We start from the raw sequence: 22784 nt of genomic DNA, 5'->3' as shown, positions 1-22784 counted from the left end.
GGTGCTTGGTAATGCGTTTGAAGAATTCGATCCTATGTTCTTTGATCCTATATGTTCCCATGTTCACTGCTCATGGTCTGTTTTACAGTTACTTGGCAATGCGTTTGAAGAATGTGATCCTATGTTCACTGTCTACTGATCCTTTGTTCACATGTTCACTGGTAATGGTCTGTTTTACAGTTACTTGGCAATGCGTTTGAAGAATGTGATCCTATGTTCACTGTCTACTGATCCTATGTTCACATGTTCACTGGTAATGGTCTGTTTTACAGTTACTTGGCAATGCGTTTGAAGAATGTGATCCTATGTTCACCGTCTACTGATCCTATGTTCACATGTTCACTGGTCATGGTCTGTTTTACAGTTACTTGGCAATGCGTTTGAAGAATGTGATCCTATGTTCACCGTCTACTGATCCTATGTTCACATGTTCACTGGTCATGGTCTGTTTTACAGTTACTTGGCAATGCGTTTGAAGAATGTGATCCTATGTTCACCGTCTACTGATCCTATGTTCACATGTTCTCATGTTCACTGTTCATGGTCTGTTTTACAGGTGCTTGGCAATGCGTTTGAAGTGTTCAGCGACAGTGTGGAGACAGAATCAACGAGGCTGGAAGGCAGTAGAACACAAGAGACACGAAGAACATGTAAGTGTTGCCGTCAAGGCAATCGTGTTATCGGTACAAGTTTTACTCCCAATGATTGTGCTTGTAGTTTTGTAGGTTAAGATAAAGTCGCCGAACAGAAAAAAGTAAACAAAGGGTAGAAGGTAGGATTGAATATAAGAAGGAAGGAAATAAATAAGTAAAGACAGGACCAAAGAAAGAAAGACAGACAGACAGACAGACAGAACAAAGAGAGAAAAAAAAGACAGACAGAAAGAAAGAAAGAAAGAAGGAAAGAAAGAGAGAAAGAACGAAAGAAAGTTAAGCGAGACAGGAAAAAAAATAACGAATGAATGAATCAATCAATATATCAATGAATCAATCGATCAATCAATCGATCAATCAATCGATCAATCAATCAATCAATCAATCAGTCAATAGTTAATCAATCCATAAACACGCAGTTGAATGTGCGTTTGTTTTGACAGTAGATCGCTTTACGCTCGTCAATGTGACAATAAAAGCCTCATGCAATAAACATATTTCAAGGCAGAGAAAACTTTTAAAAAATCGATTCACGGACTCTTCACTCTATTTCTAACAGGTGAGGTGCGAAGAGTAACTCTAGACCGAGATGACCGCAGGGTCGAATACCAGTTTGCCAACAAATATGAAGCAACACCTTTGATCTTCCATGGAATCAGAAGCTTCAGGGCAGATGTGGACGCACGGCAAACCGTCCTCCCCTACGGTTATGGTTATAACCCAGAGGTCAACGCCTTGGGGCTACGGGTGGCTGTCCACGCCACCCCAACGGGCGTCAGTGTGGAGCTGTTTGACTTTAGTATTGGGGACACGCAGGTTTTGAGCGTGGAAGCCACTGTGCTGGCATGCTCTATTGGGCCTGTCGTCAATCGTACTGATTCTACCACTCCGACTTTTCCCACTACTTCTCCCGCTACGTCTTCTACTACCTCTACCACTGCCCCTTCTACTACTTCTCCCACTACGTCTTCCCCGACTACCTCTCCCACTACAACTCCTACTACTTCTCCTACTACTTCTCCCACAACCTCTCCCACTACTTCTCCCACAACGTCTTCTACTACTACCTCTCCCACTACTTCTCCCACTACTTCTCCTACTACTTCTTCCACTACCTCTCCCACTACTTCTCCTACTACTTCTCCCACTACTTCTCCCACAACCTCTCCCACTACTTCTCCCACTACTTCTCCTACTACCTCTCCCACTACTTCTCCCACTACTTCTCCTACTACTTCTTCCACTACCTCTCCCACTACTTCTCCCACTACCTCTCCCACTACTTCTTCCACTACTTCTCCCACTACTTCTCCTACTACCTCTCCCACTACTTCTCCCACTACTTCTCTTACTACTTCTCCCACAACCTCTCCCACTACTTCTCCTACTACTTCTCCCACTACTTCTCCCACTACCTCTCCCACTATTTCTTCCACTACTTCTCCTACTACTTCTCCCACAACCTCTCCCACTACTTCTCCCACTACTTCCCCCACTACTTCTCCCACTACTTCTCCTACTACTTCCCCCACAACCTCTCCCACTACTTCTCCCACTACTTACCCCACTACTTCTCCCACTACTTCTCCTACTACTTCTCCCACAACCTCTCCCACTACTTCTCCCACTACCTCTCCCACCACTTCTCCTACTACTTCTCCCACAACCTCTCCCACTACTTCCCCCACTACTTCTCCTACTACTTCTCCCACTACTTCTCCCACTACTTCTCCCACTACTTCTCCTACTACTTCTCCTACTACTTCTCCCACTACCTCTCCCACTACCTCTCCTACTACTTCTCCCACTACTTCTCCCACTACTTCTCCCACTACTTCCCCCACTACTTCTCCCACTACTTATCCTACTACTTCTCCCACAACCCCTCCCACTACTTCTCCCACTACCTCTCCCACTACTTCTCCTACTACTTCTCCCACAACCTCTCCCACTACTTCCCCCACTACTTCTCCCACTACGTCTTCTCCGACTACCTCTCCCACTACAACTTTTACTACTTCTCCCACGACATCTCCCACTACTTCTCCCACAACGTCTTCTACTACTACCTCTCCTACCACTACTTCCCCCACTACCTCTCCCACTACCTCTCCCACTACTTCTCCCACTACTTCTCCCACTACCTCTCCCACTACTTCTCCTGCTACTTCTCCCACTACTTCTCCCACTACTTCTCCCACGACATCTCCCACTACTTCTCCCACAACGTCTTCTACTACTACCTCTCCTACCACTACTTCCCCCACTACCTCTCCTACTACCTCTCCCACTACTTCTCCCACTACTTCTCCTACTACTTCTTCCACTACCTCTCCCACTACTTCCCCCACTACTTCTCCTACTACCTCTCCTACCACTACTCCCACCAAAAGGCTGCTAAAATCAAGACCCTTTTTCCGCCGTAACTTTCGTGTCCGTTATCGGAGGCGTGACGGCCCCCGTGGACGTAGATAAATCGCGCAATGCGACTGTCCAGCAAGCTTTGACGTGTCCCCCTCCGAGGGGGATGGGGGGTGGAGGTAGGGGTGGGTGGGGGCTTGTGTCGGTTTTTTTTTTTTACTTTACGCAACCGGGTACACACATGGAACACTGCGAAGCATTACTGCCTGAAATGTGCCCAAAGCCCCTATAATTATAATAATAATTGTCAGTAAGTACTGGTGTCACATGACTGATGTGAACCAGTTGATTGGCTAATGGCGATGCGCTTAAATCTGTTAGCGCACTCTTGGAGTGCACTAACATTTCCACAGAGCGTATTCTTACGCCCTTTGCCAAAGCGAGACTGTACTCTCATCCTCAGAATTAATTAATAACATGTAGCGTATATTCTTCACTTTACCAAAAAATAACCATACATTCCTGCGGCTCAAAGCAGAAGGGTTTTTTTCCTGACAGATTGCAGGCGCCTGTGCCACAGTTAAGACCACTGATCTAAAAATAGAAGCGGCTGTATCTCTTCCACAAATGGTCTCTTCTCGTTTTGACTTGCAAAGATTCTTCTCATGCCGTGTTAGTGGCATGTAGCTTATTAACCACATTACTAAATGATGAGTTAGTGTAAAATGACCAGCGGCAAACAAAAAACACAAGTGTTATTCCGATAACGTATCAGCTAGACCAGCATTTGAAAGTCGACTCTGTTATAGTAGACTACACTGAAATACAACTGCATCAGTTCAGTAAATGAATGGTTTCCGAATTATTATTTCAAGGCAACAACAATCGGAATCGAAAACGTGTAGGGTTAAGAACGTTCTTACCATGTATAAAACTTATTACCAGCCTGCCTCATGCGTGCAGACGAGCAATTGTTGTTTTTGAAATGAGACTGCAGTGCAGTGCCGTGGTTCGATTGCCCTAGCCGCCTAGCAGACGACATAAACCCCGCAGCAAACATGTTGGGCAAATGTGAACAAACAAACAATGGGGACATAATACGTGTAGGGTTCACAGCATTCTTACGGTTCATATATAGTACCAGTCTCCCCGATGAGTGAAGATACAACACGAGAAACATACCACATTTACTTTGAAAATGTGCAAACCGTGGCCTTGGAGTCAATTCAAGGGGCAACACTCTGCACAGTCAATCTGTCGAAGCTCGATGAAGGTTTCGAATCGCAAATAACTAAGAGCACAGTCCTTTCTCCGAGTTTAAATGAGGTCTCTATGAAAGATCATCACTTTTTAGCTTAACGCTACACTGGAATTTACCAACAGAAATTAAAACAAGAGTTTGCGTGTGACGAAAGCACGACACACTTGAGACAGCCCACACACAAGTAGATATGACACAAACCTGACCACACAGTTACGCCTATCCAAATGCGCGTTGCAAAATGTGCGTTTTGAATCTTTTTTTTTTCTCTGGCGGTACTGACAATATCGTTATTGAAACAATCCCAGTGCACTAGGGGATTTATAGAGCAAATCTCGAAAATAAGTATTGAACTCAGCGCTATGCGCTTCGCCGTTCAATAATGAATTTTCTCGATTTGCTCTATAAATCCCTTAGTGCACTGGGATGTCTCAATAACTTAAATAATAATAATAATAATAATAATAATAATAATAATAATAATAATGCATTATATTTATAAAGCGCATGTATCCAGGGTTTAACCCTGCTCAAAGAGAGGACGGAAACAAAGGTCTCCTCTACAGGCAACGTCTTAAACTTAAATGGATGCGTTAATTAAAAGCAGCTGCCTTACTGTACCAGTCATCAAGATTTGAACATCACTGCAAAGGGTAAAATGTTGGCAACGAGTAATGTTGGAAAACTGAAGACCCTGTCTAAGATTGTGTCTTGCAATGAAGATACGTTGTCTAAGATGTTGTCTAACACTGAAGAACGCTCTTTTCCCCTGTAATAATAATAATAACTGGACATTTTTAAGTGCCTAACCTTCGTGTCCGCCGGCCCTAGGCCCTTTACAAAAGAACATTATACAGAATAGAACAATTAAATGTACAACCTACATCAAACAATTAACCATGCGCACAAAATATCAACACGTGCACTTTGTAAATTGCCATCGATTTGCCCTGGCTTAAATCACGTCAGATATCAAATTCCTTCCACTTGTATATAAAACACAAACGAGACTGCTCCCATCGCAGAGTGGGGATTGTTGTTGTTGTTGTTGTTGTTGTTGTTGTTGTTGTTGTTGTTGTTGTTGTTGTTGTTATTGCTCCGTTGAGTTTATTTGTCACTGACACCCGTGTCAACTTGTCGATCTGAGCAGGAAGCAGCTAGGCTGTAGAATTTTTGTTAAGCGTAAATGATTCAATGGAATCGATTCAACGCTGGATTTTCTCTCATAGCCCATGCTTAGAAATAATTCACAAGATTTTCAAAACATGATGAATAGAACCAAGTTGACCAAATGTCAAGTCGGCAAGGCAGGATGCGAACATTTTAGATCAAACAATCGCCAACTAAACTTCAGGCTTCCCCAGGCCTCGTAAACAATTGCTCAGAGTCTAATTACCACATATTCAAAATTAGAACAATGCAAAACCCAAACCGTTCAGAAGAAAGGACTTGTTTCTTGAAAACGCTGAGGATACTTGGAAAGTGACTTGCTGCTAGCGATGATAGCCTGGCGTCTGATACGGGTCTTAAGATGCCAGACTCAACCAAATAAGAATCGGACTGGATGAGGCACAACAATTAGTCTTGGAGTGACCGTTGTTACTTGAACATCCGGGCTACTTAGACACACTGGCGAGAGGCTAAACCAAATAAAGATTGACCCATATATGGAGCACTAATCGTCTGCTCGAGAATCGCCTCCACTCTACTCGAGACAACTGTGTCTGCCTTGAAGTTCATAACAGCATTTAAGCAGAAGCTGAAATGTTTATAAGATGTTCGTTATAATCTGTTACAGGAAGGCAGGGTGTGACAAAGAAAATGTTCAATTTTTTTATGAAATTTGTTAATGGACAATAAAGTGTTGTTATAGTTATTGTTATCATTGTTATTTACCTTCTTTAAGCCATGTGACGTCAAAGGTCACCGAACTAAACCTCATACTCATGCAGGCGACTGGCCTAGAAAAGAGAACATGTTTGTGAGCGTTCAATTGTAAAAATTCAATAGCTCAATATACCTAAATTAAATCGATACAACCATGTTACTTGTGTGTTTGCCCAAAATATGACATTTGATTGGCGTGGGTTCGATCTCCACGTTGGGCAAGGGATTTATTTCCCAGAGTCCACTTGGTGCAGACTGTCCTCCATGGTCGTATTAATGCACTTGATAAATGTTAAATACATTTTGTGTCTTCCTCGGTCTGACCGTTGTCACATGAGGGCGGGGACGTAGCTCAGTTGATAGCGCGCTGGCTTTGTAGCCAGTTGGTCGCTTTCAGCGTGGGTTCGATCCCCACGTTCGGCGAGAGATTTACGGATTTCTCGGAGTAAACTTTGTGCAGACTCTCTTCGGTGTCCGAACACCCCCGTGTGCACACATGCGCACGAAAAAGATCCCACGTTCACAGCGAAAGTCTCAGGGCTTGGAAAACACGAAGACACGCATGCATCATCTCTCGTCTCTGATTATCATGATCGTATTTCGATACTTTGACGAGACAAACCTAATGCTGGTATCACACCATAATTATCTTCAGCGTATTACCAATACCTGTCCCAATATAGACCAGTTGGTCTAAGAGGACGTTAAACCCTAATAGTCAGTCAGTTGTCACATTAATAACAAGTCGCGTAAGGCTATATTACTACATTTAGTCAAGCTGTGGAACTCACAGAATGAAACTGAACGCACTGCATTTTTTCACAATGACCGTAGTCCGCCGCTTGTGCATAACGGAGTGAAACTGACGAGCCTGTTCAGCGCGGTAGTGGTTTCGCTGTGCTGCATAGCACGCTTTTCTGTACCTCTCTTCGTTTTAACTTTCTGAACATGTTTTGAATCCAAACATATCATATCTATATGTTTTTGGAATCAGGAACCGACAAGAAATAAGATGAACTTGTTTTTAAATCGATTTCGGAAATTTAATTTTGATCATAATGTTTATATTTTCAATTTTCAGAGCTTGTTTTTAATCCAAATATAGCATATTTATATGTTTTTGGAATCAGGAAATGATGTAGAATAAGATGAACGTAAATTTGGATCGTTTTATACAAAACAAATTTATTACAATTTTCAGATTTTTAATGACCAAAGTCATCAATCAATTTTTAAGCCACCAAGCTGAAATGCAATACTGAAGTCCGGCCTTCGTCGAAGATTGCTTTACAAAAATGTCAATCAATTTTATTGAAAAATGAGGGTGTGACAGTGCCGCCTCAACTTTTACAAAAAGCCGGATATGACGTCATCAAAAGTATTTATCGAAAAAAAAGAAAAAAAAGTCCGGGGATATCATTCCCAGTAACTCTCATGTCAAACTTCATAAAGATCGGTCCAGTAGTTTGGTCTGAATCGCTCTACACACACACGCGCACAGACACAGACACACACACACACACACACCACACACACACGCACACACACACACACACACATAAACCACGACCCTCGTCTCGATTCCCCCTCTATGTTAAAACATTTAGTCAAAACTTGACTAAATGTAAAAATGAAAAACGAAACACGTTTTGTGGGAGCTATAATCTTTTTTTGTGTGTGTGGTAAGTTTAATTGCTTACGGATGTATGATTATTACTGAGGTTTTACTGTGGATAAAAGAGGGCTTATTTCTTGGGATGCCTTCTTGTTGGTTGATTTTTCTACTTTTTTGTTTTTGGTTTATGATTAAGGGATATATGATTATTACTGAATTCAAAGGAGATCTTATTTGTTGGAGTTTCTTCTAATCAGTTTCTTTTTTCGTTTGTTGATGTTGAGGTTTAAAGTGTTTAGTTCTAAAGGATATGTGGCTATTACTGAAAGGAGGGCTTTTTCATTATGATATATATTTTCTTCTTGTTAGTTTGGATTTTTTCTTTTTTTTCTCTTCAGGTTCTTAGTTTTTATTGCATACGAATATGCGATTGTTACTAAGTTTAAAAGAGGGTTTATTTGCTAGTCTGTACTTCAGTCTTATCAGCTGCTTGTTGTTCGCTTTTAAATCATGTCAGTGTGTGTGGTTTTATCTGCTTAGCAAGTTTGTGATTATTACTACTGAGGTTGCATAAGGGCTCATTTGTTGAGCTGGTCCTGTATCATGAGGAATAAAAAGATGGACTCCTTGTGAAAAGGTCTAATTTTGCCATTGTGTTTCTTTGTGATGAGAGTGTGAACATTGAACAAAATGAACAAGAAAAGAGAGAGCGAGAGGGAGAACGAGAGAGAGAGAGAGGGAGAGAGAGAGAGAGAGAGAGAGAGAGAGAGAGAGAGAGAGAGAGAGAGAGAGAGAGACTCAGACTTAGAACTTTATTACAAAAGGATAAAGGTTTTAGGCAAAGCCTATTCTTCCAACTTGTCCTTTGGAAGAGAGAGAGGGGGGGGTGGGCACAGAGAGAGAGAGAAAAAGAAGGAGAGATCTAAGCCGTGATAAAAAATATCAAAATGTGCCTGCGGCTACAGACAAATTACAATGCTCATGAATTTAGAAACAGTTTTAACATTTTGTTCGAACCAAAAAAAGACTTTGCTAAGGATCTGTCTGCTTCACTCTCTTGCAATTCTTTCCCACAAGCTCAGAACAACAACACACACACCCGCACACACCCTCACACGTATACCCAAGCAAGCACGCACACACACACACATGTATAGACACACACACACAAACACACATACAATATCCACACACATCCACACACATCCACACACACACACATACAATATCCACACACATCCACAAACACACACACAATATACACACACACATCTACACACACACACACACACACACACACACACACACAATACCCACTCACACATACACACATACACACTACTGTAAGGGGAAACTATGCGCGTATATTCGTGTACGGTATAATTAGCAAGAATTTAAAATGCTAATGCAGTGATTTTACTTTCATCTCATACATCCATCATACCTTCAGGGCCTAATCTAAAAACCTAAGATTGTCAATTTATTCACACACACACACACACACACACACACACACACACACACACACACACTCGATCACTCACTCACTCACACACACACACACACACACATACACACACTCGATCACTCACTCACTCACACACACCTACACACACACACACACACACACACACACACACACACACACACACACACACACACACACACACACACACACACACACACACACAAAGAGACCAAGGCAGATGTTATGTTTGGACAATATACTGTACTGAAAAATGTAAAGAAACGTGTTTTTTTAAACAGAAATGTCATTCAAAGACACTTCACCTTTACATAATGTGAATACAAATTCATTCATCGAGTAAAACCTATTAAGAGACAAATACAAAGAAAAAAGAAAAGAAAAAGATGAAAAAGTTTAACATTGGCAAGAAAAGATGGTTTCACCATTTAACAAGTTCTTGATAGCCTTTTGTCATCCCGCATATTTTGCTAATTAAAATCAAACGAACAAAATAAAATACAGTAGAAACAGTTTAATTCATTTGGTGTGAGAGCTCAACGGGACATCAAAAAACAGGTGTAAGGACGGAAAAAAAAGAAGATTAATTCATTTGGAATACTCGGACATTTAAAATATATGTGCTCAAATGCAAGCATTCATTTTTAATTTGATAGTCCTCTCGTTTATCGGGAACGTCTACTTTTATGTTGTATGTCAAAAACACGTTGACACAGAACCAGAGGTTTGCAGATATCTTAAAAAAAAAAAGGATTGCACTCAAACATATCAATAGTACCCAATATTGACGGACTGTGTGATGATATCTTCTGCTATGGTCTGTTGAGACAGTGATATCAAAATCGAGACCGGAGGTCGAGATTTTGATGTCACTGTCGAAACAGACCAATAGCAGAAGATATCATCACACAGTCAGTCAATGATAGATATATTGCTAATTTTCTGGACATTTTGTATGTACTGTAAAGAAATTACAAAAGTATTTGTCTCAGTTTTGGCTGTTCCATATCCCTCCCTCTGATTATTATTTCTTTTTGTTCACTCTTTTCTTGTACTTTTCAGTATTTAAAAATGTCTTTTCTGTCAAAAAGTCTTTAGTCACTTGCTCAACTAAATTCTGGGATCATTACATTTTCATATATATTTGTTTGTTTTTAAATTTAGGTGTTTTTGTTTTTGAAGTGGGGAAGCAATAAAGAGGTCGTCGATATCAAAACTGATATCGACGGAAATGTCGTCGATATCACTTTTACAATGAGCTCAGTTTTGCCCAATTGACCAATGGAAATCCAAGTAACATATGAAATAGCAATATTCATATATAGTAGCTTGTTGATAATCCTGCACTCCTTTCGAACTCGAACAATTACATTCCTTCATGTCAATGGATTATGAAAAACTACCTCACATCTGCCAGAGAGTTTTGCAAGTGATACTATTATCCATTTACTTGGAAACACACACATACCCTGTATTGCTAATAGATGAACTATAGATGTAACTCTGTCAGATTGTATGGGTTGTTGAAGTGTGAATACTCTTGCTTTTAGTGAGGCAAGCTTTCTACAGGTGCTCCTTGTCCACGTCACCTGTTTCAGACACCCCTCGCTTTACTTTCTTTATTTGGTGTTTAACGTCGTTTTCAACCACGAGGGTTATATCGCGACGGGGAAAGATGGGATAGAGCCACTTGTTAATTGTTTCTTGTTCACAAAAGCACTAATCAAAAAATTGATCCAGGGGCTTGCAACTTTCTTTCTTTCTTTATTTGGTGTTTAAGGTCGTTTTCAACCACGAAGGTTATATCGCGACGGGGAAAGGGGGGAAGACGGAATAGAGCCACATGTTAATTGTTTCTTGTTCACAAAAGCACCAATCAAAAAATTGATCCAGGGGCTTGCAACTTTCTTTCTTTATTTATTTGGTGTTTAACGTCGTTTTCAACCACGAGGGTTATATCGCGACGGGGGAAGGGGGGAGATGGGATAGAGCCACTTGTTAATTGTTTCTTGTTCACAAAAGCACTAATCAAAAAATTGATCCAGGGGCTTGCAACGTAGTACAATATATGACCTTACTGAGAGAATGCAAGTTTCCAGTACAAAGGACTTAACATTTCTTACATACTGCTTGACTAAAATCTTCACAAACATTGACTATATTCTATACAAGAAACACTTAACAAGGGTAAAAGGAGAAATAGAATCCGTTAGTCGCCTCTTACGACATGCTGGGGAGCATCGGGTAAATTCTTCCTCCTAACCCGCGGGGGGTACATCCCTAGCCCTCGCTACTGACTGGCATAAAATATTGTCATGTGGGAAAGATTGACTCAGTAAAAGCAAGAGTCTATTCACTCTTTCACAACCTAAATAAACCCGACAGTTATTTCCGAACATACGTCTAAAAAACCATAGTTCATACAAAAAATAGTAAACTAGAGTTTGAGCATTGAACAACTCATGCGAATAAGCACCATGCTGTTTGGATAACAGGAAAACAATAATACTAATGGGAATCAAATGTTAAAAATCACAAAATGGTACTTCACCTTCTAGACTTCATAAAAAAAAAATTGAAAAAACATAAAAGCTTGGAGTAAGTTGACTAGATAGTATGACATATTTTTAACGATTTGATCAGCATGATGTACCTAAATACACATATTAACAAAGATCCACTTGGGTTTATTTGCTAGTCTGTACTTCAGTCTTATCAGCTGCTTGTTGTTCGCTTTTAAATCATGTGTGTGTGTGGTTTTATCTGCTTAGCAAGTTTGTGATTGTTACTGAGGTTACATAAGGGCTCATTTGTTGAGCTGGTCCTGTATCATGAGGAATAAAAAGATGGACTCCTTGTGAAAAGGTCTAATTTTGCCATTGTGTTTCTTTGTGATGAGAGTGTGAACATTGAACAAAATGAACAAGAAAAGAGAGAGCGAGAGGGAGAACCAGAGAGAGAGAGAGAGAGAGAGAGAGAGAGAGAGAGAGAGAGAGAGAGAGAGAGAGAGAGAGAGAGAGAGCTAGAGAGAGAGAGAGAGAGATTCAGACTCAGAACTTTATTACAAAAGGATAAAGGTTTTAGGCAAAGCCTATTCTTCCAACCTGTCCTTTGGAAGAGAGATAGAGGGGGGTGGGCAGAGAGAGAGAGAGAGAGAGAGAGAGAGAGAGAGAGAGAGAGAGAGAGAGAGAGAGAGAGAGAGAGAGAGAGAGGAAAAAAAGAGGGAGAGGGAGAGATCTTCTTTTTCTTCTTCTTCTGCGTTCGTGGGCTGAAACTCCCACGTACACTCGTATTTTTTGCACGAGTGGAATTTTACGCCGTTTTCGGAGGAAGCATGCTGGGTATTTTCGTGTTTCTATAACCCACCAAACTCTGACATGGATTACATTTTCGTGCGCACTTCAGTGGTCTTGTGCTCGCGTGTACACACGGGGGTGTTCGGACACCGAGGAGAGTCTGCACACTAAGTTGACTCTGAGAAATAAATCTCTCGCCGAACGTGGGGACGAACTCACGCTGACAGCGGCCAACTGGATACAAATCCAGCGCACTACCGACTGAGCTACATCCCCACCCTCGGGAGAGATCTAAACCGTGATAAAAAATATCAAAATTTGCCTGCGGCTACAGAAAAATTACAATGCTCATGAATTTAGAAACAGTTTTAACATTTTGTTCGAACCGAAAAGAGACTTTGCCCTGAAGGTATGATGGATGTATGAGATGAAAGTAAAATCACTGCATTAGCATTTTAAATTCTTGCTAATTATACCGTACACGAATATACGCGCATAGTTTCCCCTTACAGTAGTGTGTATGTGTGTGTGGATAGTGTGTGTGTGTGTGTATGTGTGTTTGTGTGTGTGTGTGTAGATGTGTGTGTGGATATTGTATGTGTGTATGTGGGTGTGGGTGTGTGTGGATGTGTGTGTGTGTGGGTGTGTGTGTGTGGATGTGTGTGGATATTGTATGTGTGTGTGTCTATACATGTGTGTGTGTGTGTATGTGTCTATACATGTGTGTGTGTGTGCGTGCTTGCTTGGGTATACGTGTGATGGTGTGTGCCGTTGTGTGTGTTGTTGTTCTGAGCTTGTGGGAAAGAATTGCAAGAGAGTGAAGCAGACAGATCCTTAGCCTCATCTAAGAACCTAAGATTGTCAATTTATTCACACACACACACACACACACACACACACACACACACACACACACACACACACACACACACACACACACACACACACACACACACACAAAGAGACCAAGGCAGATGTTATGTTTGGACAACATACTGAAAAATTTAAAGAAACATGTGTGTTTTTTTAAACAGAAATGTCATTCAAAGACACTCCATATTTACATAATGTGAATACAAATTCATTCATCGAGTAAAACCTATTAAGAGACACATTCAAAGAAAACAAGAAAACAAAAGTTTAACATTGGCAAGAAAAGATGGTTTCACCATTTGACAAGTTCTGGATAGCCTTTTGTCATCCCGCATATTTTGCTAATTAAAATCAAACGAACAAAATAAAATACAGTAGAAATAGATTAATTCCTTTGGTGTGAGAGCACAACGGGACAAGGAACAGGTGTAAGGACGGAAACAAAACAAAAAAAGAAGATAAATTCATTTGGAATACTCGGACATTTAAAACATATGTGCTCAAATGCAAGCATGCAAGTCCTCTAGTATATATATCGGGAACGTCTACTTTTATGTTGTATGTCAAAAACACTTTGACACAGAACCAGAGGTTTGCAGATATCTTATAAAAAAAAAATTTAAAAAGGATTGCACACTCAAACATATCAAGTCATAGTAGCTTGTTGAAAATCCTGCACTCCTTTCGAACTCTAACAATTACATTCCTTCATGTCAAATGGATTATGAAAAACTACCTCACATCTGCCAGAGAGTTTTGCAAGTGATACTATTATCCATTTACTTGGAAACACACACATACCCTGTATTGTTAATAGATGAACTACAGATGTAACTCTGTCAGATTGCATGGGTTGTGGAAGAGTGAATACTCTTGCTTTTAGTGAGGCAAGCTTAAATTCTACAGGTGCTCCTTGTCCACGTCACCTGTTTCAGACACCCCTCGCTTTACTTTCTTTATTTGGTGTTTAACGTCGTTTTCAACCACGAGGGTTATATCGCGACGGGGAAAGGGGGGGAGATGGGATAGAGCCACTTGTTAATTGTTTCTTGTTCACAAAAGCACTAATCAAAAAATTGATCCAGGGGCTTGGAACTTTCTTTCTTTCTTTATTTGGTGTTTAACGTCGTTTTCAACCACGAAGGTTATATCGCGACGGGGAAAGGGGGGGAGACGGGATAGAGCCACATGTTAATTGTTTCTTGTTCACAAAAGCACTAATAAAAAAATTGATCCAGGGGCTTGCAACTTTCTTTCTTTCTTTATTTGGTGTTTAACGTCGTTTTCAACCACGAGGGTTATATCGCGACGGGGGAAGGGGGGAGATGGGATAGAGCCACTTGTTAATTGTTTCTTGTTCACAAAAGCACTAATCAAAAAATTGATCCAGGGGCTTGCAACGTAGTACAATATATGACCTTACTGAGAGAATGCAAGTTTCCAGTACAAAGGACTTAACATTTCTTACATACTGCTTGACTAAAATCTTTACAAACATTGACTATATTCTATACAAGAAACACTTAACAAGGGTAAAAGGAGAAATAGAATCCGTTAGTCGCCTCTTACGACATGCTGGGGAGCATCGGGTAAATTCTTCCTCCTAACCCGCGGGGGGTTATCCCTAGCCCATGCTACTGACTGGCCTATAATATTGTCATGTGGGAAAGATTGACTCAGTAAAAGCAAGAGTCTATTCACTCTTTCACAACCTAAATAAACCCGACAGTTATTTCCGAACATACGTCTAAAAAACCATAGTTCATACAAAAAATAGTAAACTAGAGTTTGAGCATTGAACAACTCATGCGAATAAGCACCATGCTGTTTGGATAACAGGAAAACAATAATACTAATGGGAATCAAATGTTAAAAATCACAAAATGGTACTTCACCTTCTAGACTTCATAAAAAAAATTGAACAAACATAAAAGCTTGGAGTAAGTTGACTAGATAGTATGACATACATGTAACGATTTGATCAGCATGATGTACCTAAATACACAAATTAACAAAGGTCCACTTGATCCTACAGCTATCCTTGCCCCCCCCCCCCCCCCCCCTTCCACCCCCCCCCCCTCCTCCCATCATTTTTCAACCCTGCCTGACAATCCACATAGGCAAACAAAGTGAAGAATAAAAACTGATCAAAATCAACATTCAACCGGACCCTTCTCTTGCACCCAAACACCCAAAATTTGATACATACGCACACACAAACACACACTTGTACAGAGAGAGAGAGAGAGAGAGAGAGAGAGAGAGAGAGAGAGAGAGAGAGAGAGAGAGAGAGAGAGAGAGAGAGAGAGAGAGAGAGAGAGAGAGAGAACTGAACTTTATTGTACAAAGGATTGAGATTTAAGGCTAGGCCTTTTCTTACAATCTGTCCTTTGTTAAAAGAGGGGGAGAGAGAGAAAGGGGGAGAGAGGGATAGAGAGAAAGAGAGATAGAGAGAATGAAAGGAAAAAGGAGAGGAAGAAGGAGAGAGAGAGAGAGAGAGAGAGAGAGAGAGAGAGAGAGAGAGAGAGAGAGAGAGAGAGAGAGAGAGAGAGAGAGAGAGAGAGAGAGAGAGAGAGAGAGTCTCAGAGACCAGGGTTTCTAAATTGACTACATAGAATCGATCAGTACAAGTGTGAACAAACAAAAAACATAATGTGTGAACCTAAAATTGTTTACACTCCATAGTGGGCAATGCTTCATATTAATACTCTCATGTAACAGGTGTTGCTATTGTCGTGGTGGTCTGTGACCTTATCATTTGTAATTAATACTAATAGTCACCATTTAAGAAAGGTAAAATCTTAATTCTTCTTCTTTGTTCATGCATGGGTTGAAACTACCACGAACTCTCCCGTCTCCGGTCTGGAATTGACTTCACAACGCCTGTCTTAACCAATACACTGGTGCAATTCTGTAACACATGTTATATAGCCACTGGTGAATTAACAGAGAGAAAAATAAAAAATAAACTGTCATATAGGTTTTCGCATCCATGGGAGGTAATCGGAACCGACCAAACAGACTGAGCCAGTAGCGCGACATATGTCGTGACAACCAGGTGACAGTATACGTAAAGTAGCACGACATATGTCGCGACAACCAGCCCAAGGGTTAAGGTTGAATCAAACATATGCTATCAAAGATGCAACGGCCGTATAAATCACCTGCAAATAGTTTCCCCCTTTTATGCGTGAGAGGTGTCGGCAAATCTTGAACACATGAAAGCGAGCTTTAACTGCTTCATCAGATCATTATTCTTGATTACGCCTGCAGTATCAGCAAGACAGTTTATATCAGACTGCTCTTAATCTGTATGAGCAGTTTTTTTAAACAGCAAAAAAGGAGCTCAGACTTTTAGTTATCAAAACCATTTAAACCAGCTGGATACAAAATTTAACACAGACAGTTCCTTAAGCACATGATCAGTCAAATTAGCACCGCAAACAGAATCAAGGTCTTAAAGAAAGACTCAAAGTAAACAATGACACAGATCACATCTTGGTTGACTATGCTCAAAGGGATTTATATACATGAAGATTTACTTTCAAAAAACAAAACAGAATTTCTGAACAATCTGCACAAAGCAAATAATATATTAAAATTAAAGTAATTCTTTCAAATAACAAAACAACAGATTTAAGTAGATTGCGCAAAAAGAATTATGTACATATATACTTTAAAGTAATACTTTCAAACAACAAAACAGAAGACCTAAGTAGAAAATCCACAAAGGGAATTAAAATCGTAAAGTAATATTTTCCAAACACAAAAAAAGAAGAATATCTACGTTGACTGCACTGCAGAAAGAGTTACAAACATAAAGTAATTGCACAGAGGGAATTATACTTGGAAAGTAATACTTTCAAAATACAAAACAGACTACTACAAGTAATATTGTTCAAATTATACAAAACAGAAGATCTATGTAGACTCTGCACCAAATACATTTTACATGTTAAGTAATACTTTCAAAATACAAAATCAAAAGATCTAAAAATGTAGACTGCAAAAATGAGAATTATATGTGTAAAGTAATACTTTCAAAATACAAAACAGACTACACATCAAGTAATATTGTTCAAATACAAAACAGAAGATCTATGTAGACTCTGCACCAAATACATTTTACATGTTAAGTAATACTTTCAAAATACAAAATCAAAAGATCTTAAAGACTGCAAAACTGAGAATTATATGTGTAAAGTAATACTTTCAAAACAACATAAATGTAAAAGATCCAACAAATATTGCACGGACACTGGCAGAGACCTTACAATTTTGTATTCCAAGTAAATATGTTCAAGGAAATGAAACAGATATAACAATTGCTGATTAATTAAACTTCAGGGGAAGGGGAATGTATCATTTTTTTAATCTACTTGCAGTCTCTAGCATACAAGAACTTATATCCTTTCTTGTGACCAAAGTTTGATTATTTAACAATTGAATTTATTTGTAAAACAACAGGGCAGTGCATTACATGTATATACATTACCATCTTAAACATGTACTTCACTCACTGTTGATGACGTTCAGTAAATATAGACATTAATATTAGTTGAATAACAAAACAATTAATTCTCAAAATTTCTGCATAATTATTTCAAGAGAAACTCTTTTTTTTTTTATTGTGAACGACTAACACAGGCTGTGAAACAAACAACTAAGTCTGTGAAAATTGTTTTTAAATTCACAATTATCTGTTAATTGTTTAGTTTTTTTGTACAAAAAAAAAATAATTTAAAAAATAAACTTAACAACTACATGAAGCTTCACATTGTTATGTCATTAATGCCAACATGAAAAGTGTGGTAATATAGCCAGGTTTACATATTATGCTTCAGGTGAACATAAAAATACATGTACTACCATCCTCTTTTTCTCCTAGTAATATATTCAATATTACTATTTCAAAACACAAATAGAAACAATTGTTTGTTTGTTTGTTTATTTGTTGCTTAACGTCCAGCCGACTACGCAGAGCCATATCAGGACGAGGAAGGGGGGATGAAGGGGGCCACTTGTCAAGCGATTCCTGTTTACAAATGCACTAACCCATTATTTGTGTCCCAGCAGGCTTTAGTAAAACTAAATTAATACCTACTGGAAGATTACCAGTTTCCAGTATGTTAAAATAGGCTTAACCTATCTACTGCTGGACTTACATCAGAACACTAACAGATTAAACTATACATGAATCGCGAGACAAGCGGCAAGAGAAGAGATTTTTGGAAAAAATACAGGTGAATGAGCAAGAAGGCAGAAAAAAGAAAAGAATTCATGAAGAAAAAGAGAGCATGACAGGAAAGAGGAACCAAAAATCTACCTAACAGCAAACTAGAAAGCTCCTGCGGTTCCAAAAACAGGAGGGGCTTTTAATTTCATAACCGCAGTGCCCCACTGCGGGAAATAGAAACAAGAAACAGCCTCTTAATCTCTGAGTAACCACTATGGGTACATTAACAAAATAGCTGTTGAAATGGAATGAAAATATTGCAGTCAAGGTTACATGAAACAAAATGTATGTACATTTCAATGTTATCTTAATGAAATATTTCAGCTGATGCTTTTGCTGTCCCGTAAGGATATTTGACGCTTTCGTTGAAAGTTACAATGACTAGAATGACTAGATGACTAAAGTACAGGCAGAATAACTTTTCTTTCTTTTTTTTAAATGGTTGCCATACCTGATCATTTGACTCCAACCTGTACAGAAGATAGAAAAAATGACGAGAAGATGGTTACAATGACTAGAATGACTGGATGACTAAGGTTTACTGGCTGAATAACCTTTTTGGCTCACGTAAGTGTAGCCTATGCGATCGTAACTTTGTCTGTCTGTGCGTGCGTGCGTGCGTGCGTCTGTGCGTGTGTATGTCTGTGGTAGAAACTCTAACATTTGAAGACGTCACATTACATTGACGTCACATTATGACGTAAGAGGGTTAGACGTCACGCGAAGGAAGTACTGACAGTCTCGGTCATTATTATTTTGAGCGCGCCGAGACTAGTTGGCAGTCGTGTCCTTGTAAGTAGGCTACATGCAGACAGACAGATCTAGATCTAGTGTCTCGCTTTCTTGCACAGTTTCACCTATGCTCTTTCTGTGTGTGTGTGTGTGTGTGTGTGTGTGTGACGGAGTGATTGAGTTTGTGTTACCGTTTGTCGATTTCTTACGTGAGCCTTGATGGCTTCGCCTCTTGTTTTCCTTTTTTTTTTTTTAAACGGCTGCCATGGCAGTTGTTATCTGAGGAGAAAAAAAAAAGAGCGTAACGCACAAGAAATCAAAGTCGTACCACTCTAAGCACAGAACCCCCCCCCCCCCCCCCCCCCCCCCCACCCTCACAAGTGGCAACAACAGTTTTCTTAGATCATTGTAACGGACCAGTATTCCTTTTCAAAGTTTTGTCTTATGAAGAATACGTAGGTACAATTTATTATTCAATTTTTAGACTGTTTATTTCCACATTGATTTTGCTAGGGTAGGTCAAATCTGCTTTTTATTAGTATCACTGCCAACCATGAAGTTATATTATTTATAACGCCCACAAAAATGCTTCAAGCTGATATTTATCATCATGTTTTTAGCCAACATTTGATTATACTGCAACCCAGTATTTGATTAATAATTCACGAATGTTAACAATTTGCAAAATGCAGATATAGCAAGCCTAATAACCTAATTGCTCTACAGTGGAACCCCCCTTTTAAGACCCCCCGATTTAAGACTCCCCCTTTTTAAGACCTTGTTTTCTCAGATTTTCTGTTCATAACCTCTGTAAATTTACCCCCATTTTAAGACTCCCCCCCCCCCCCCCCCCCCCCCTTTTATAAGACCTGATTTTCTCAGATTTTTGGAGGTCTTAAAAGGGGGGTTCCACTGTATTATCTTTACTAAAGTATACCTGTCAAGACAGGCCACCTCAGTTAGATGATTACTGCGACATAAACAAGCAAACACATGGGAAGCGCGACTCTGTTGTTGCTAGCCTTCCACTGGGAACAGCAACAAGAATTTCCCAGCAATGAGACAATAAAGTAATGAAAATGAGAAGAACATGAAAATGAAATAAAAATGATTTGTCCTTTTTCACTGTGTACAAGGTTTGTGACCATAAACTTGTATAACTTCACATGTAACCCTGCGTTCCTTGCGGTAAGAACTCAATAAAATATTAAGGGTTAAATCTATGACACCTCGATCTGCTACAGTATTACAAATACACACTTCTACCCTGAAACTTTCAAATAAGGACAATAATCAATGAACGAACATGAGAATTATTTTTTAGAACAAATGTATGTTTGCTGAGTGGCCGCACAAACAAACCTCATTCTGTTTTCTTAACTTCATACTTCAGTCTTAATCAGATCTGTTTTGATACAGAATCAAAAACAAAACAACAAAATTGCAGCAGAAACCTTCACCCTCATTAATTGTTAACCTGTGTTTATATAATGCTAATCAAACAGAGTTGTTTACCTGAACATTTGGTCTTTCCAACAGGTGGTTGATCCCAGTGATCAGGCAATTTAAGTGTTTTGTTACGTAACATCCCACAAAACCCAGTCACTAAAGCACAGCAAACAGTCAATTAAACTGTAATAACACAGCAAAAGTTGCAATTTTGATGCACAAAAACTATCAGCGGCAATCACAACTTCTTGGACTGGCCAGCAGGCAATTTCGTTTTGAGTATTTTCACATCAAAACTGGTAAAATAATGGAAATTTCATGTTAAAAACATGCAAACACTGTATTGGCCATACTTGCTCCTATGCACATGCAATGGTCATCTAAAAACGGAATGATTGACCTACTGGATGATTATAACATTAACTCACTCTATGTCCTGGGGAAACCAAAAGTTCAAGATTATGTGTACTGCACAAAACTACTTTAGTTTAAGTCACCAGTACTCATACTTTCACAAACTCCACATTTCAACATCATTTCAAATCAACATTATTTTTTCCTGTTAAAAAAATAGATAAATAAATGCAAAATTACACAGTGGTACCTGTGGATAAGGAACATTATGCTTTGGATCAGCCTGGAGCATCCCTTACATCGCAGGTGTCGATCCTTTCAAAGCAGGTATATTAATTAAAAAAGGATAAGGCCAACAAAAAACATAGGTGTGGTTAAGGTAACATAGCCAAAACAAATAGGGTAGGAAGGTAGGCAATCACTTTTTTTTTTTAAACTTTTTTTTCTTAATAGCAGAGCAACCAAGCGTGTAGCACTCGCAACTGAAGAAGATGCCGCCATTTTTGTCATGGCAAGCGTCTGTTGTGCCTTTTTAGTAGAAGGAGTTATTTCCCTTGCATCATCTGTCGTCTGCATGACGACTCGAGCGCTTTCGCTTTCACTGCGTTTTTTGCACTCGTTTTCTTGTTTTAATTTTCTTTTTTTTTTTTGACAAATGTAATAAAAAGTTATAGGGTCGGCCCCTAAAAATAGGGTAGGTCGGGTTACCGTAACCACACCTTATTTTTTTTAGGCCTAAGACAAACAAAATAAAATGTCTGTTTCTGATGACAAAGCCAAAAATATTAGGGTCCCTAGGTCAGTTACTTTATATCTTTTAATTTAAGTGTTTTTTTTATTTACACAGTAGCAATGTGGCTTAGTATTGGCCAGAAATTACGCAAGCATCCCGTGGGCGTTGGAGAAGAGCAACATTCCTTATAAAAGTCTGCAAACCCGGGTTTTGTCATTTTGTATTTAATTTATTTTTTGGAAGGTCAAAAAAAGTTCTAGGGTCAGTAGGGTCGGTTGTGGAATCAAACCATTTAATTTTGCTTTTGGCCTAATGCAACAAAAAGGTCTCTTCTTCAAAGGTGTCCTCTCATTGAAGGTGGCCTTACATAGCAGGTGCCACTGAACATATTTCAATTTTTTTCCAAGGGTAACCATCTCTTCCAACGTACATTTATGTTATACTCACAAAAAGGCAGTGACGTCCAGTCTGATTTTCTTTATTTCTTTCTTTATTTGGTGTTTAACGTCGTTTTCAACCACGAAGGTTATATCGCGACGTGGAAAGGGGGGAGATGGGATAGAGCCACTTGTCAATTGTTTCTTGTTCACAAAAGCACAAATCAAAAATTTGCTCCAGGGGCTTGCAACGTAGTACTGTATGACCTTACTGGGAGAATGCAAGTTTCCAGTACAAAGGACTTAACATTTCTTACATACTGCTTGACTAAAATCTTTTCAAAAATGGACTAAATTCTATACAAGAAACACTTAACAAGGGTAAGAGAAACAGAATCCGTTAGTCGCCTCTTACGACATGCTGGGGAGCATCGGGTAAATTCTTCCCCCTAACCCGCGGGGGGACCAGGG

At 39.5% G+C, this 22784-nt stretch overlaps 1 protein-coding gene across 1 annotated transcript in view; it reads left to right on the top strand.

Moving 5' to 3' along the window:
* The window catches only part of LOC138980088 (mucin-2-like), a 10946-nt gene extending 7753 nt beyond the window's left edge, over positions 1 to 3193 (top strand). The window contains exons 5-6 of the mRNA XM_070352891.1: positions 557 to 650; positions 1213 to 3193. Of these exons, the coding sequence (XP_070208992.1) occupies positions 557 to 650; positions 1213 to 3128 (2010 nt within the window). The 3' untranslated portion in view covers positions 3129 to 3193. The remainder of the gene's footprint in view (positions 1 to 556; positions 651 to 1212) is intronic.
* The last annotated feature ends 19591 nt before the right edge of the window (positions 3194 to 22784 follow it).

This window comes from Littorina saxatilis, linkage group LG11 (genome assembly GCF_037325665.1).
Source record: "Littorina saxatilis isolate snail1 linkage group LG11, US_GU_Lsax_2.0, whole genome shotgun sequence".
Classification (NCBI taxonomy): domain Eukaryota; kingdom Metazoa; phylum Mollusca; class Gastropoda; order Littorinimorpha; family Littorinidae; genus Littorina; species Littorina saxatilis.
Note: the sequence above shows the minus strand (reverse complement) of the source record. Positions and strands in the feature narration are given on the sequence as shown.